Raw genomic sequence first — 18466 nt, 5'->3', positions numbered from 1 at the left:
GTACCCCATGCAGGGAAACCTACAGTGTAACTTCAGCTCTCAACCTTGCAGATAGTGTTGTAAAATCATTTTGGCAAGTGATTTCCTTAAATGAAATCGGGGTAATATGGTGAGAAAGAGTTGAAAAGAAAATGGATATTGGAGTCTTGGTGTCCAAGAAATTCATCTTAAATTGTAATATCAAACCACTCGGGGACTATTTTCCTATTATATACACTGATATTTTGCCCTTTCTATTATGCTCCTACCCTTACTGAGAATTATATGTCATTAAAATAAAAAAGGATGCCTTTTAGCAGCACTTTCCTCCTTAATATATAACATACAGTGTTTTTATTGATTTTAGGTTGTTTAAAGTAGAGAGTTTTTATACCCTGTTCTATGGTTTTATTCTAATTAGGATTGGAAATGATGGTTCTGGTATCAATCAATGTGTTCTCAGAAATAGAGATATATTATCTAGAAGAAGTAAAAGGTGATACTCTGTTACATCATTTCTAGCATCAACCAGTTTTGCAGAGTAGCTTAGTTTGTTTTGTTACATAAGTATATTTTGTAATTAAGCCAGTGTAGACACTTTGGACTACTACCTTGCTTATGATTTTATTCTTTCCCTGATGTGGCACCTAGTAGTTTCCCTGATGTGTCTTAACCAGTTAATTGCCCAAAAGAGTGGTAGTAGTGATGGTGGTACAGGATTAGGGATAGGGACAGCAATAGTAATAGCAGACACTTACATAAGCTTAGTATGTGCTTTGTGCTATAATCTTTTTTATGAAATAATTCCCATAATCACAACAAACCTAAAAGGTAAGTACCATTTTAATCTCCATTTTACAGATGAGAAAATTGAAGCAGGGAGAGTTTAAGTTGCCCAAGGTCACACTGCTGTAAGTACCATGGCAAGTACTCAGACTACTCAGTCTGATGTTATAGTCTTTTTATAATAATTACATCACATTACTATCGTTAATAAAAAGGACTTCAGGTTTTGTGCTTGTGAGTCTTGTTGAAATATCTGATATTTATGTCATATCAAAAACTCATTTTAATAAATTAGTTATATTTAAGGAAGATAATATAAATACATAGTACCTATTTAATCTTCAGTCAGTGTTTTCCATTGTGCATCAAATAATGAGAATCCCCTTCATAATTATCACATGGTGGTAAAAAATTCTTCTCCTGCTACCCAGAGGCTCTGCTTTACTTAATGGTGGTTACAAAAGCTTCCTTGCCCCCACTTACCACTCCTATGCCCAAATAAACAGAACAAGAAAAATGAGAATTATTTCTCTGGGGATTACTAATTTGCATCAGATTGGACAATTCCCTCTGACAACATCATTGTAGCTCCTACGAGAACTATCATAAGACAGGGCACAGTGTCCTTTGTCCCATTTGTGTAAAATATTTGAGAGCATATATATATATTTTGTTTGTTCATTTTTAAAGGGATATATATAGTAAGCAATGGTTATGTTTTAGGGGAGAAGAACAAGCTAGTGGAGAGGAGATGGGAGAGTCTCTTTGTGATTTGTATGCTTTACAAACTCATGCATTTTCTAATTTAAGAAATAATTAACAAACAAAATTGCTTTCAAGAGGTTGAGTTTTAATGCTGAAGTTTTGGATTTTGTCTGAAGGAACTATAAGTAATTGCCTCATGAGGTTGCTCTTGCATTTACTCTGAAAGTATTGTTCTCTTAGTTCGTTTATTGTTGCTGTAACAGAATACCTTAGACAGGGTAGTTTATAAAGAAAAGGTATTTATTTGGCTCACAATTCTGGTGGCTGGAAAGTTCAAGATTGGGCATCGGTGTCTGATGAGGGCCTCAGGCTGCTTCAGCTAACTGGCGGAAAGCAAAAGGGGAGCCAGTGCAGAGGTTTGTTGGTGGGTAGATTCCAGGCTCTTTTTGACTGCCAGTTCTTCTGGGAACTAATAGAGTGAAAATCCACTCACCCCCAAAGGAGGTCATTAATTTATTCATAAGGGATCTGACATCATGACCCAAACACCACCCACGAGGCCCCACCTACCAATATTGCCACATTGGGGAACAAATTTCACTGAATAAGATGGTCACTGAGTGAACATACTGTGTCATTCAGTCTCCAGAATAGTGTTCTATAGAAGAAACCGCTCTTAAAGTTTGATGCCAGAATAACACTTTTATTGAGGTTCTCTTTTGTCTCTATTTGAAGCTATGTGCCAGTTTTTCTTTCTCAATATAGTGTCAAAAGCTTAGAGCAAGGTTTTATATATAATCATATATTATGTATACTTTCGTCATATTTGCTTTTCTCTTTTATCACTTTACTAAACCTTATTTTTAGTGTATGTGAACTTCTGTTAAGCCACTTCAAAACCAATAGCAAATAATAGTTCCTTGATCTTTTTTCTAATGTTGTTAGTTTTCCAATGTTGTTAAATTGTAGGAAATGGAAGGGAAATGGAGGGGAAAATACAGAAAATGTATAATTTCACTTGGCTCTACACTACACTACTGGTGCTATATTAGTAATGACCTTGAGGTATAGGTTGTGGCAGTGGCAGTTACTCGAATTGGGACAGCTGTACCACATAGATGACCATTGCATTTCATAACATTGTGTGTGAGAGAGGTTGGAACACGTTTCTCCTCTGTTTTGCTATATTTTCTCAAAGTATAACTTCTAGTTATCTTTGTATTCTAACCATAGACACACATCTAAGGACATTGAATGAGTGAGGTAGTCACAGGTTTCTATCAGGAAGCTCTTGGATAAACATAAATTGTGGTTAAGTTTATAGATGTACCCATGTTCTTTGTTCTTTTTCCAGTTAAAAGAGAAATGATTTAAATAATTAAAATGGGTAAACAATAAGGAACTACAAAAACATCTATTTCTTAGTTAATGGTCATTTTCAGTAGCCTTTATCTTACTGTAATTTGTTGATAAGCTTTTAGATTCCTCCTATCCTCTGTCTGCCTTTCCCAAAAGTACACCCCAAACAAACTTTTGACTACTTATTCTTGAATAAATGTAATCTCTTAATATTGACTGACTGGAATTAGTTTGAAGAGATAAAATTTTTATTATTTTGAGTCTTTTTTGTGGAGAACTGCAGAATACATTTATTTAGTTCATCACATTTAAGGTGTAGTAGTGTGGTATTGCAATATGACTTCTTTTTTTTGTTTGTTTGTTTGTTTTTTGTTTTGAGACGGAGTCTCGCTTTGTTGCCCAGGCTGGAGTGCAATGGCGTGATCTCCACTCACTGCAACCCCCGCCTCCCGGGTTCAAGTCATTCTCCTGCCTCAGCCTCCCAAGTAGTTGAGATTACAGGCGCCTACCACCATGCCTGGCTAATATTTCTATTTTTAGTAGAGACAGGGTTTGCCATGTTGGTCAGGCTGTTCTCAAACTCCTGACCTCCGGTTATCTGCCCGCCTTGGCCTTCCAAAGTGCTGGGATTACAGGCATGAGCCACCACACCCGACCTGCAGTATGACATTTTAAAGTGTTTCTTTTTAGTAAAAGATTGATCCTCAAACTGGGTTTTACAAATGTAGCAGATAAGAGGTAGTGACTGTCAAATGTTCAAAGTTGTGTTTTGTTTTGGTTTGGTTTGGTTTTGCTTTCAAAGAGCACACAAACCAGTCCAATTTGAAAAACACAACTTTACAATGAATGAAGGAAACCTGTTCTCTATGAATAGCCCAATTGTAACGATTAGGTCTCACCACAGGACAAGTTGCTACCACAAATTAGTCACATGTGAACAACAAACTGTCTTTATGAACATAAAGAGGCATTCTAAGTTGTAGCAGACAGCTGCTCTACGAGATGTTAATTGAGTGAAATCCTGGAGTATTACAGATAAGCAGTTAGAGTGATGAACAAGGGCTTTATGGTTTGTATAAACAGAAATATAAACAATTTTGTATTTTTCTCAATTATATATAATTAGTTAAGGTTTCAGGGTAACAAAGTATTGTATCCCTTTTTTTACAAGCTTATGCTAATGAGGCTAGACTTCAGTATGTATATTCTGAGATTGATGAAAAATGTCTTAACAAAAAGAACTGCAAAGAGAATGAACTGCAAAAAGAATTGTGTTTCAGATGTAAACACACATAGTCTAGAAAGTATTTTTTTGCATGTTCAATTTTGAATAGGAGAACTTCTCTTCCCAATTCCCAGCATTTCCTGCTCTGTTCCTTCAAAAGCTTTAGAATTTCTTCTTGAATTATACTTTGTTTTTTTGTAAATGTCAATTTGAAATTTTAGCTAAAAATAGTATCATTTATTTTTCCTAATATGAAAATACCGAGATAGATTTCAGGTGACACTCTTTGTGCTTTAGCTTTATTATATTATACTTTTTAAAAAACAATATGCTGTGAGAATACTTTTGTAGTTGAATACATTTTTATTTTGTAATTGAAAGCCACCATCCTTGACATAAATATAACTCGATATTTGAGACTATGCTTTATGTGTGTGAGTGTGCATTCGTGCATGTGAATTGATGGGAGAGAAGGGAACATAAAAAATGTTGAAGAGGAAGTGGTTGGAACTAACTGATTTGTTGTAGAGTCCCAAGGGGCAGGTATAATCTGCAAGCTGTCAGATTCCATTATGGAGACTGTTGCCATCAATCAGAACTGACATTTGTATATCAGAGGTTAGTATAACTAATTATATGTATGTTTATGGAATGTAAACCATGTGACATTTTAGATTTAATCTTTAAATTAAAACATTCGTATAATTTATAAGCTTATTGGTTGACTGAGTATGTGATTATGTATTTTAGAAAGGAAGACAGTATTTCTTAAATCTTGCAAGCTGTTGCCTGGTCTACACCTATAGTGTTAGAATGTGATTTGTAACAATTCCAGGCTGTTTTCACCACAGAAGATGTACTAGGCAAGCATTCTTAAAGGTTGCTCTTTAGCTTAGTTAATAGATTCTTAACATTTTTCAACTAAATTTACCATATTTTATCAATTGTAAGATACATTTTGAAAATATACTTGGTAGTGGCATTTGTTTTGTTTTGTTTTGTTTTCAGAGATGGAGTCTTGCCCTACCTCCCAGGCTGGAGTGCAGTGGCATGATCACAGCTCAGCGCAGCCTGGAACTCCTGGGCTCAAGCAATCCTCCCACTTCAGCCCCCTGTAAGACTACAGGCATGTGCAACCACATCCAGCTAATTTTTTTTTTTTCCGGAGGCAAGGTCTCACCATACTGCACAGGCTGGTGTCAAACTCCTGACCTCAAGTCATCTTCCCACTTTGGCCTCCCAAAGTGCTGGGTGTGAGCCACTGCACACAGCCCAGTGGTATTTTTTCACCTTCTTAGTGACAATAAAATATGGTATAGCTGGAATCAATGGCTCCTGAGATTTTATGATATATAATATACTATTGGATTTTAGTGGCTATGTTTTGATATTTTATCATTCTGGTTTTAAAAAAGTCATGTATGTAATTACACAGTTTGCTCCCAGTTTTCTACAGTCTAAGTACTAAAAATTTCAAAATCAATTTTAAATGTTATAAAGACAAGAAAGTATACTTTTATCTTTAAAATTTGTGTATTCCTTTTGATTCAAAATTTTAAATCTACTTTTTAGCCATGTGCTTCAAAGAAACAAACTGTTCCAATAGTCAAAATGATAAATTATTTAAAATTCAATATGATATCAATATGACTTGCATAACTTCACATCAGATATAACAAAATGAGTTAAACATACAGCAGGCTACTTTTATGCATCACATATATTTTTGTGTCTTAAGCCAGATATGTATTCTCAATAGTAAAAAATAAAGCCTTAGGACTCCATTTTATGTATAATGAAAATTAAAATTGGAAGGTTTTAAGGATTGAGGTGCATCATTACCTAGCTAGTTGTTCTTCACTAAAGAAAAATTGAAGCATAGCTTCCAATACACATTTGCTTTGTCAGATCTTTGTTCGAGATCTTCTTCTAGAAGTTTGTTCAAGAAGTTCAAACCTTTCCATAAAATGCCTTCTCTGTTCACACACACATTCTCTCTGCCTTCTTTCTCTGTTCACACACATATTCTCTCTCCCTCCTTATCTCTTTCTCTTCCTCTTAATTTCTCTAGTCCTCTCCCTCTCTTATTTACCCCCTCACACTAGCTCCTTCCTTCTAAAATAATGGCTATTTTGATTTTGACTTACTTTTTGCTCTTGTTGTTAAAGTACCAGTCTTTCAGTGAGATTGTTCAGACATCTATAGTTGTATTATCAGCCTTCCCTGATTTGTCTTAGTCATAAATATATCATGGGCAAACTTTGTCAAAAGTTTCAGTATATACAGAAAACTATGTATATACTGTGTCTAGTGCTTTCTCTTCACTGCCTTCTTGTTGACTTTATCCGATGTGAAAATGAGGTTGAATTGGCATGACTTTTTCTGATGTATTCATGCTATCACCAAGTGCGCTTTCTTCCCTAAATGCTAACATATGCCCCCATAAACATGGAATATGAGATTAATTGTAGGCCATCCCCAGCTATGGATGCTTTCATTTTTTGGAAGAGACTCCTTGGCAAAGGAGAGAGTGGGAAAGGAGAAGGTAAAAAGTGATTATACTTAATATTATGAATTTTTTTCCATGCTGTTGCACAGTTTAGTAGTTTACTTATTTTTATTGTATAGTATGTATTTTATCCCACTGTATAAATATATTACTTATTATTTATCCATGTTATTGTTGATGGACATTTGGTTTGTTTTGATTTTGGAGTATTATAAATTATACAGCAATAAAAATTCTTATACATGTCTTTGGGTGCACATATATGTGTGTTTCTGTTGGGTATATAGTATATTAGGAAATGCATTTGCTGGGTCACAACGCATGCATATTTCAGCTTTACTAGATGTTACCAAGCAGTTTTTCAAAGTGGTTGTATAAGTTTATATTCCACCATTACTTTAGGAGAGTTCTAGTTGCTCTACATCCTCTGTAAACGTATCCTCTGGTATTTTCTATCATTCATTCTAACTTTTATGGTAGTTGTATAGTGATGTCACTTCTCTCTGTCTGTCTGTCTCTCACTCTCTCTCTCTCTATCATTCCCCCCTTCTTTTTTGTGTTTTTTTATTAAATATGAAAAAATGTATATTCATTATTTTCAATTAATTGTTTGGCTCATGTGTTAACTGAATATTAAGCACTATAGCATAGTTATATACTATAGTTACATTTATATGTGCACCTTAATGTTTATTCCCAAGCTCACAGATTGCATTTGTTATGTCTACTTAGACAATTTGATTGTTACTTTTGACACATAGAGAATAATGTTATATTTGCAGATGTTTATCTTTAGGGAAGAAAAAGTTATTTTTAGACTTTCTTTGACTTACAGTCAAATAGAAGAGATACACTGTGTTTTGGCAAATGTGTAAGCCACACTCTTAAGAAGGTATAGAAAATTTTTTTCTCCTTAGAATTATCCCTACTGCCACTTTTCTGTCTGGCCCCTCTCCCCCTCCAAACCACTATTTTGATTTATTTCTCTTCATTCTGGCTCAGTTCTTTGTGAAGCCACATTAATAACATTAATCATTTTTAATCTTTGTCTCTAATAACTATTTGTAGAGTAAAAATATGAATAAAATATATTTTGACCCTTTTTTTTTTTTGTTGTTGTTGTTGTTGTTGTTGTTGTTGTTACAAACCCAGAACAGAAAGTTCAGATCCATAGCTCCATAGCTCTGGGATCTAACACTGGAGCTGATCATCTGCCTGTAATTGCTGCCTGGCTGACACAGTAAAAGTTCCTTCTTGAATCTTTGCATTTTCTGTTTCTCAAGGAGCATTAGATTAATTCAATCTAGTAATTTGTGGGGGAAAAAAGAACCAAATGTAAAATGCACAAACTCATTCCTCTCGGAGGCTTTATTACATGAGAGATTTTATGATCTCTCTCATAATTCTTTAGTTCAAAATTCAAAAAATTCCTTTTGGGACAAGTTGGTGAATACGCGGATTTGGGCGTGACGTTCTTCATTCAGTGAAGCACTATCCTCTGGTGTGTTTGATATAGGGCTTGTTGTAGTATTCAATTAGTAGATTATGCAAATCATTAAAAGTTTAGATTAAAATTTTTACTGTGTTTTTCTCTTCTCTTCCCCTCCTCAAGGAGGAATACACTTTACCTAGGATAAACAATAATGGATTAGTCATTAAACAATTGTAGAAAACTAAATAGTGTAATTTTACTATATACAGCTGTAAGGAAAGTTTTTAATAATAATGTTTAAGATGAATTGGTTCTGGCAAGTCTTAGGTCCTTTGGTTTTGCTGTCAAATTAATGAGCATTTAAAAATTAAATACACCAAATGTTTGGCATCATCATGGTTTATAAGCATCTCAACTATGCCATTTTCCCAGTGGACAGGCTAAAGTTGGAACAGTTTAGAATACTAATTTTTATACTGCCAAGGGATTAAGTACATGTACTGAGAGAAATTTAAGTTGACAGTAAAAATATTGACAGTTAACCCAGGCCGTAATGCAAGAGCAGATGGAAATGTCTTGCATGAGTTCCAATTCATTAAGCAAATGTGACACTTTATTTTCTAGCCATTTTAGTTCAGGTAACTGATGTAGTAAAATAGTATTATAACTGAAGCCACTTCTTACTGTGCTGAAATTAAAGCATAGAAAACAAAATACTAGAAAGGATTTTAAGATTTGGTGGTACAGGTTGAGCATCTCTAATTTGAAAATCTGAAATCCAAAATGCTTCAGAATCTAGAACTTTCTGAGTGCTGACATGATGCTCCAAGAAAATACTCATTGGAGCATTTGGATTTTGGATTTTCAAATTAGGGATGCTTTCTGATATCTGAAAATTTTGATTTTATAATTTGTTACCACATTTTTTCTCTGCAAATTAATAAGAAAGGACTGGCATACTATTCTAAGTTGGTGGTGAGGTAGATGGCCACGTTTGTATTTATTATTGAATTTAATAATCTTTGTACCTCTCCTAATATTTACTAATAACAAGCTAGTTTTATTTTATATTTTAATGTGCCATTAATTTAAAGTTTAAGAGAATTATGGTGTCTTTTTGTCTTACAACACATGGGCATGTTTTTCAATGAAAAGCATTGTTAGTAAGTGATCTCTGGGTATATTTATGATACTATATCTTGGGTTATTTTTAATCTGTCATTATCCAAAGTAGATTATCGGTAGAGTGAATTGTTGATTTTTCTTTCTTTCTTTTTAATGCTTTCATCATTTTTTAGTCTCTTTTCAAATAAAGACCGTTATCAGTATATGCTACTTTAAAACATAGTGTTCTTACTGTTTTTTTTTTTACATTGTAAGATACTTTTTAAAAAAACATGTGTATTTTGTACACTTTCCCCTACAATTCACTGGCAAATGACCATCAATGAGCTTAAACTGCCTAGTATCACAGCTTAAAAAGAGTTCTTCTTGAAATGACTATTGTCTATAGTAAATTAGATGTAATTCTAGGCTATTCTAAACACTTTTTATTTGATTTATATAGAGGTGGCCAAAATATTTCTTTCTGAGTATCACAGTTCAATGTTAAATAACCTATATAACTTTTCCCCTTTTAAAATGTGTCTTATCTTATAGATGCTTGTGACCACACCGGAAAAATGGGATGTAGTAACAAGAAAGAGTGTTGGGGATGTAGCTCTTTCCCAGATTGTAAAGCTCCTTATTCTTGATGAAGTTCATTTGCTGCATGAAGATAGAGGACCAGTATTAGAAAGCATAGTTGCCCGTACTTTACGGCAGGTAAGAGGAAGTTATTTATAAGCTTATTTTGAAGGGATAAATATGTTTTTCAATTTAAAATGTAGCATTTTCACTGTAGACCTGTGTTACAAAGCTAAATCTAATATTGACATAATCTTCATATTTTTAAAAGGGGGAATATACCTGTTGTCCCTAGTTTTAGACCTCACTGGCTATTCATAAATAGCCCAAACCAAAATTGGTAAATTCCTAATGCCAAGAGTCTTAAGATATTTTCTGTTAACCATTCTTTTCATTAAATGAAAAGACAGGATATCTTAGAATATTCATGAGTTTTTAACTGATGTTTTCTGGTAGATTGTACATATATAGAAAATAGATGAACACTTATTTTTTGACCTAATCCAGAACTCTAGTGTCTTGACTCCTTATTTATTGTCTTTTATTCATATTCTCTTGCCTTTATTTTCTTCTGAAATAGCTAAGATTCCATGACTAATTACTTATCTTTTTAATAACTTTAACTTACTTATCCCCTGAGCACCTGACAAAATTACAACAGTGAATCAATTGAACCATGTCTCTACTTCCAGCCAGATTGCCGATTACTAGTGGGAAAGATTGCTAGAGATGCTGACTAGCATCAGTAGACCTTCATAGGCTGTGATTTAGAGTAGACATTCCTAGACTACATTCACATGGATCCTTGAGATTACCCTGTAACTTCTAAGCAGCTTTTCTTCTGTGTCCCTAATGTGACCCTTTTCAAGCTTCACCAGTTTCCTTTTTCACTCTTCATCACCCTGTCATGCCTTATTCTTATACAATAGTATTTTGTACTGAAATGGAAATAGAGTCCCTCGTGCTTGAACTCTCTCAATTTCCATTCCTTTTCCCTCCTCTCCCTAACCAGGAAAATGCCCAGCCCTTCCCACCACAAGCATACCCTTCATTTTACCCCTTACTCATTTCTCAGAGGTCCTTTCTCCCCTTGCCTTAGACCCCATTTCTTTCACTCTGTAAGTTACCCCTTTTCTTTCTCCTGTGTCTTTAAGTTCTCTCTCAGTGGGCACTGTCTTTTTGACTTAAAAGGATTGCAAAGTCCCTTCTGTCTTTACCAAAAAATTTCCTTAAACCTATCCCTCACCACCACCTAGTGTCTGGAAATATTAATCTCAATTCAATTTCCCTTTTGACTAAACCACTGCAGTCTGGTCATTGCTCAAACGTAAGTAATAAAATGTTTTTACCAAGATCACCAGTTACCAGTTCTCAAACCTATTTTTTTTTAACTTTGGATTCTACTCATTTTTGATGCTTAATACTACTCATTGTTTCCTCAGTCTTGAAACTCTTTGCTCTTTGACTCTGTGATGCCACCCTGTCCTGGTTACTTTCACTTGTGTTTGTTTTTTTTGTTTTGTTTTGTTTTGTTTTGTTTGTAGCTACTCTTTCTCAGCCTTCCTTGCTTCTTCCCTGTTCTCAATCTGGCAATGTTTATTGTTTATGTTCTCTAAGACTCTGTCATTTGCCATCTTCTCTCTTTATTCTAAATATTTACTCTGGGGAAAAACACTTCTATGCCCATCTTACCTAAATTATGTATATATAATATGTATATGATGTGTATGCATGTGTGTATGTATATATATAATATATATATATGTGTGTGTGTATATATATATATAAAATTCCCTACTGACTTCTGGCCATATCCAAACCCAGTTGTATATTTCTACTCTGATATCTCATAGACATCTTTTGCCCATAAACATGTCAGAACTCTTGTCATCTTCCCTATATACCTAGATATGGTATCATAATCTACTTGATTCCGAAGCCAAAACTCTGGGAGTCATAGTCAGGTTTTCCGTCTTCTTTAATACTTTCTTCCATCCCAATATCTAATTAGATGTCAATTCTTTATATTTTTTTCTAAATACCTCTGATTCAGATTCAAGTGTGGAAATGTAAAGAAGTAGGTACAATAAGTGACATAATGTATTTTTTAAAAGTTCAAAAGTGTTTGTTTTTCATTTTGTAAATTCACCATAAAATTCTAGATGGATTAATAATTTAATTGTTTCAAACAAAGCTCTCAGTTCAATGAAGAAAACATAGGAGAGTTTTTTAAAAAAAATAATCTTGTCGTTCTATGCAATGTGCAAGCTCAAGAAGTTATAAATGAAACCTGTGTCACATTTGGATGCATAAATATTTTAAAATTCTGATCAGTAAGACACACCCCTAAAATTTTAAATGTGAGACCAAATAACAAATTATTTGCAACACATAAAACAGCTTCTTAATATTATTTATATTTAATAGGTTTCTATAACTAAGAAAAATAATCAACTGGAAGGAACATTTTACAGTAGAAAAAATTATTCAGAAATATTTAAAAGATGCTTAAAAAGAATATGAATCAGTATGAGACATTTCTATTCTATCACATTAACAAAAATAAAAACGAAATGAAATTTGAAAGCATCTAGCAAAATCAACGCTGTGTTTTCACTTCTATATATCAAACTGTGGAAATAATAGCACAAATTTATAAAGATATAGTAATACCAGTATTCATTGAAGCTCTTTTTTTAATACAAAATATTTTAGTAATACCTTGAATATTCAACAATAGAAGAAATTGTTTAATGAATTATAGTATATTTATGCAATGAAATGCTGCTTTGCAGCCTTTAAAAAAGGTGAGAATGAACTGTGTGCTCTTCTTTATATTCGGAGAGCCATACCACAATAATCTATACATTCCACATTTATTTATGTGAACTGGGCTTAAAAGATGTTATATTATTCACTGAAAAAGCAAGCTGTTCTGTATGTGTAGCACAATCCCATTTGTGTAAGAAAAACGTGCACTATATTTATTCATTTATTCATTTTTATTCATTCATTCACTCAGTTAATGAACATTTATTAAGCACCTACACATGTGCCAGCTACATAGTTCTAAGTGCTATAGATATAGTGATAAACAAAACAAAGTTCTTGCTTACACTTAGATTTTAGGCTGGTGTAGAATTGGGTGCATATATATGAAAAGATATGCAACAAGTTGGCGAGTGGTTTCTTTTCTTTCTTTTTCAATTTCAACTATTATTTTAGATACAGGGGTACATGTGCAAGTTTGTTACATGGGTATATTGCATGATGCTGAAGTTTGGATGTCATTCTTCATAGAATTAGAGAAAGCTATTCTAAAATTAATATGGAACCAAAAAAAGAGCCCAAATAGCCAAAGCAATCCTAAGCAAAAAGTACAATAAAAGAGACATCACACTACCCACCTTCAAACTATACTATAAAGCTACAGTAACCAAAACAGCATGGTACTGGTACAAAAACAGACACATAGACCAAATGGAACAGAATAGAAAACTCAGAAATAAAGCCACGTACCTACAACCATCTGATCTTCAACAAGGCTGACAAAAATAAGCAATGGGGAAAGGACTCCCTATTCAATAAATAATGCTGAGATAACTGGCTAGCCATATGCAGAAGAATGTAAATGGACCTTTACCTTTCATTATATACAAAAATTAACTCAAGATGGATTAAAGATTTAAATGTAAGACCTCAAACAATAAAAATCCTACAAGAAAATCTAGGAGACACCATTCTTGACACTGGCTTTGGCAAAGAATTTTTAGCTAAGTCCCCAAAAGCAACTGTAACAAAACCAAAAATTGACAGGTAGGACCTAATTAAACTAAAAAGTAGGAGATAGCAATTGCAACAAAAACAAAATTTGACAAGTAGGACCTAATTAAAAAGTGGTTTCTTCAGTAGAAATGAAATTGTAGAAATATTTGGGACTTGTTTACTTTTTACCACATAAATTAAAAATATATGTACATGCACACACATACAGAAAACACACAGGGTTGAAATTTTCAAAGCTGATTTATAAAACCAGCTTTTAGCTAAAATCCAATTTAAGAGCAATTTTTAAAATGCAGGTAGTTGTCAGACACAGATGAAGTATGGAGAAGTCTGAAACTACCGTCTCTATTCTCCAGGTCCATTCTTCCTAACAAGGCATGTGCTCTGGCCCACATGTTATATATAAGGTCTCATAAAAGAAGCATGCAGGACATGATTTACACAAAGGAGAGCTATTTCGATTATGAAATGTTTTGATTTTATGCCCTGAAAAACTTAGTGATGTTTTTCAAGGAGCCATACTATAACAATCCATACACCACATTTATTTGCAGTGAGCCACCTACAGAGACCATGTCCATCCAGGAAAGATAAGGACTTTCTTCAACTATAGAACATTAGAGGCCAAGTAAATATCATTAGTATATTTTCCAAGAGGTCTATCATTCATGATTACAAGGGATTTTACTGTTATAGTACATCTTTCTTTCCTGAGCATCCCCAGTAGAAAAAGAAAACAGATTGTAGTCTTAGTGCTAATCCTTTCTGTATGTATGTACAAAGACACATAGATATTACGTTATATATCATAATATTTTTAAGCAGGCATTATAACCTTAGAAAGTTTACAAATAATTTTGTGAATTGTTTATAAATGTATAATTTTTTATTTAAAATATAAATTAATTGTAAATAGTATAGTTTCTATATAAAATCTATAAATGTTATAAACTATATCAAACTATATATTATAGGTTTATTATGTATTATATGCAATATATTATTACATAAATAGTATATCAATATATGTGTATATCATATATAATATATGTATAATAATTTCATCTTCACATTGTCATCTGTATATTGTAATCAAATTCTAATTATATAGTTTTGTACCACTTTGCCCATAAACCTTTGCTGACTTGCTGTTTGTTATCTTAAGAAAAATGGTCAAATTGTTTAGCTGGAGATTAAAGGCTATTAATATTAAAGCGCTGTCTGTCTAATTTTAACTTCTACATCTTCATCAGCTACCAAAGATTCCAGCCACACAAAACTATTTGATCTTTTCCCTACTTCCTTTTAAATATCATTGACCCTCTTTCAAAAACGAAACTAATCTAACTTGAGGCAGAATGTGTTGTTGGTTGTGAGATACGGATTGTAAATGCCAAATTATATAATGCCTTCTTTTTTTGTAACTCCACCTATCCATCTATGGAAAATTTACTGTTCTTTTGAATCCATCAAATGCCACTTCTATGTTGCGTTTCCTATTTACTGAATCAGAATGAATTACACCTTTTCTGTGTTTTCTTTGCACTCCCTTTTTTCACGTATTTTTAACGCTTATGATCTTCCTTATAATTTCACAACTTACTATAGTGAATGCTGTCTTCATCTAAATGCCTCACTAGAATTCAGCCTCCTTGACAGATGTGTCTGTGTGAATCTTTTCATATTTTCAAAGTATTAGTACAGTGCTCATAGTTATTTTTATTACAAAACAAAGCTCTTATTTTTATTTGTTCTTTGTGATTACCAAATGTTCCCAGTAGATGGCACATCACATCACACTTCAACATTTGTAACTAATGTAGAAGCGCCATCTGAAGCTATTGGAAGGCAATGTAGACTTTGTTCAGGTTCTGAACTTACATGGTGATATTAGGGACTAAATTCATAATACACTTGGCATGATTGGGAGAAATTTGGAAAAGGTAAAAGTATAAGAAATCTTAAATCTATTTTCTTTAACAACGTGAACTAATAATTAACCTACTTTTAGTAAGTGGGGAGATTTTATCAGAACTAAATTTTATGTGAAGGAAAACAGCATAGAAATATACTGTGTAATCTTGAGCTAATGATAGGGAGAAAGCTATAAATTTTTATTTTTTTGTAATTGTCAATAATTAATACTTTTAAGGTAAATAGGTATAGTGTATAGACTTGAAGGTTTGGCTTAAGACATAACGTTCCAGATTATTTCTATTTCAAATAAAGTATTTCTCACATAGATTTAACTATATTAAATAACTGTATTATAATTATACTTTTAGATTTAAAAATGTGGTTGTTTTAAAATGGATTTTTAGCAGAAAAATGTCTGGTGTTTGCCAGAGTATTGTGTCTTTAACAGCAAACAACCTTAAAAATATATTTTGTAACTATTCTGTCTTACAAAATGATTTTAAAACCAAATATCACTTTCATGTCTTTCCAAATCACCACTAGTACTACATAGAACTGTGGGATAATTAATCATTCTAATTGCTGTATGTTGTGAAAGAGGTTTCTTTAAAAATAAGTCTGGCGATTATTTCCCCTTATTTAGGGTTCCTTGCTTTTGATGGGATTTGGTTTGCGGTTTTGCCAATATCTATAAGATTTCTTCAGTGAAAACAAATTTATAATAAGATACTGTATATGTATTGGTACTTTAATTTTTACCCATCTCTACTTTTTTGATCCCTCCCTTGTTATGTTTCTGCAAATAGTCTCTGCATGTGTGGATCTATGTCTTATTCAGCACTGCATCCCTAGTGCCTACAGATTAGGTCCTAACCCAGTGTTGATGGATGGATGACTCTGAAAGTATTAATATTATTCACATTGGACTACTTTGCTTATACCTATTGAGTCTCCTAGACTGAGCAAAATTATTAACAGCTTACTCAGAAAATCATACTGATATATTTTAATTACCAAATGAATGGAAGTTTTTGGCCATCCCTTGGTTTTATCTTTTTAGGTATGTTACGTCATAATCAGATAATATGGCCTATATGATTTTTAGTTTTTGGAATTTACTGAGTTTTTTGTGACCTAAAAATACATTTAGTTGTCACAAAGTTCTTAATTCACATTTTTATTTTTATTTTTATTCATTTATTTATTTTTGAAACAGAGTTTTACTCTGTCACCGATGTTGGAGCTCAGTGACAACGATCAGATGGGCTCAAGTGATCCTCCCACCTCAGCCTCCTGAGTCGTTGGGACTACAAATGTGTGCCACCACACCAGTTAATTTTTTTTTTTTTTTTTTTTTTTTTTTAGGTAGAGATGGGGTTTTGCCATGTTGCCTAGGCTTGTCTCAAACTCCTGGGCTCAAGCGAGCCGCCCACCTTGCCTCCCAAAGTTCTGGGATTACAGGTGTGAGCCAAAACACTCACCCCTCATGTGTATTTTTAATTATAGTGGGTATGGAATTCTATTATGTATCTGTTAAATCAAGCTTGTGAATTATGGGCTACAAAGTCTTACATGATAGGACCCTCAATTGACCTCTACACTCATCTCTGTCTAGAGTTTTTAGAAGTCCTATGAATACGACAAATTATAATGTTTTTTGGTTAAATTAATTTAAATAACCCATATTTAATTAAAATAATCCATATAGGTGGAATCCACACAGAGTATGATAAGGATTCTCGGACTGTCTGCAACTTTACCTAACTACCTCGATGTTGCCACATTTTTACATGTTAATCCATACATTGGACTTTTCTTCTTTGATGGCCGTTTTCGACCAGTACCTCTTGGACAGACATTTTTGGGGATTAAATGTGCAAATAAGGTAAATACTCATTTTAATTCTTATCCAAAAATATTTTTGTTGACTTATTATTGAATACTTGTTTGGGGTTAGAGACTCCAAAAGACCATTTCAGCCTTTTGTGGTCTCCACTGAAATGGCCTTTTGCAGAACACTGAATCACATTACAGATGTGATATCCTAGACAAAATCAAGCATACTTCCTCAACTATTTGTAGCAGAGTAAGTCCTCCTACAGAAAGTAGCTTGTCATAGTTTGCATTGGTGTTTTCAATGTATGGTACGTATTTTCAGCTGTTAAAAGTTTTAAGTTATTTTGACGTGAAATGATTGAAGGGCATTGTGGAATAATAAAAACTCCAATTAAACAAGCAATATATATTGTGATGATATTCATTTAATAGAAATAATAGTACCTCATACTCAATTGAAAATAATTTCATAGTAGCAACCCTCAAGGAAGGTGTTCCATTTAACTTACAATGTTCTATAATTACCTTTATTATTATATATATAAATGGCATTTCTAAAATTCTATGCTTTAAAAAGTTTATCTAATTTTAAAATTAGTACTACCTATACTATTCACACTATTAGGGTGCTTATGATAGGCTTATTTTGTAATATGAAGGAAAACATTGCTTAAAATTTAAACAATTATCATCCTATTCAACACCACCTATTTTTTGTGTAGAAGAAATAGTTTTAGGAAAATATTTACAGGCCTTTTGGCATTTTTAATAAAAGAGAACAAGATAGAATCGTATGTTGCTATGTCAACCTTAGTCTTTAATGTATTACTGTCACTTCTTGTCCAAAAACAATTTCATTAGTAAAATAGAGCCATTTTTACCTTGTACTATCATAAGTAAAATATTCACCTAAAAATATCCAAAGTGACTGTTACTATAATACAATAGTTAATGTCCTGTAACTGCATTGCATGAAAGTTAGGTATCTTTAGAATTCTAGGGAGTCATTTTAGACTTGTACACAAAGGGAGAGTTTATGATATACAATTATGCATATTTTAAGCTTCATAACTGTTTCAAGTGCTGCTTTTCAGCAATATTTGCTGCTTGTTTTTTTCAGTTATGTTTCAATATAATTTGATTATTTAGTTCATTTTTAACGTATCAGTAGGATAGATGTAGAACTTCTTTTATAGCTTTAGAATGTTTTCAGCTTTATAATTTAAAAGATAAGCAGATGATTATC

The 18466-nt window shown here is 32.9% G+C and overlaps 1 protein-coding gene across 5 annotated transcripts in view; it reads left to right on the top strand.

Annotated features, from left to right (window-relative positions):
* ASCC3 (activating signal cointegrator 1 complex subunit 3) overlaps window positions 1-18466 on the top strand; it is a 377366-nt gene that overhangs the window by 153640 nt on the left and 205260 nt on the right. For all 5 annotated transcript variants that reach the window (XM_054490290.2, XM_054490292.2, XM_063666450.1 and 2 more), the window contains 2 exons: window positions 9655-9819; window positions 17093-17269. In XM_054490290.2, the coding sequence (XP_054346265.2) occupies window positions 9655-9819; window positions 17093-17269 (342 nt within the window). The remainder of the gene's footprint in view (window positions 1-9654; window positions 9820-17092; window positions 17270-18466) is intronic.

The sequence above is a fragment of the Pongo pygmaeus genome, chromosome 5, assembly GCF_028885625.2.
Source record: "Pongo pygmaeus isolate AG05252 chromosome 5, NHGRI_mPonPyg2-v2.0_pri, whole genome shotgun sequence".
NCBI lineage: Eukaryota > Metazoa > Chordata > Mammalia > Primates > Hominidae > Pongo > Pongo pygmaeus.
This window is presented reverse-complemented; position numbering and strand designations above follow the sequence as displayed.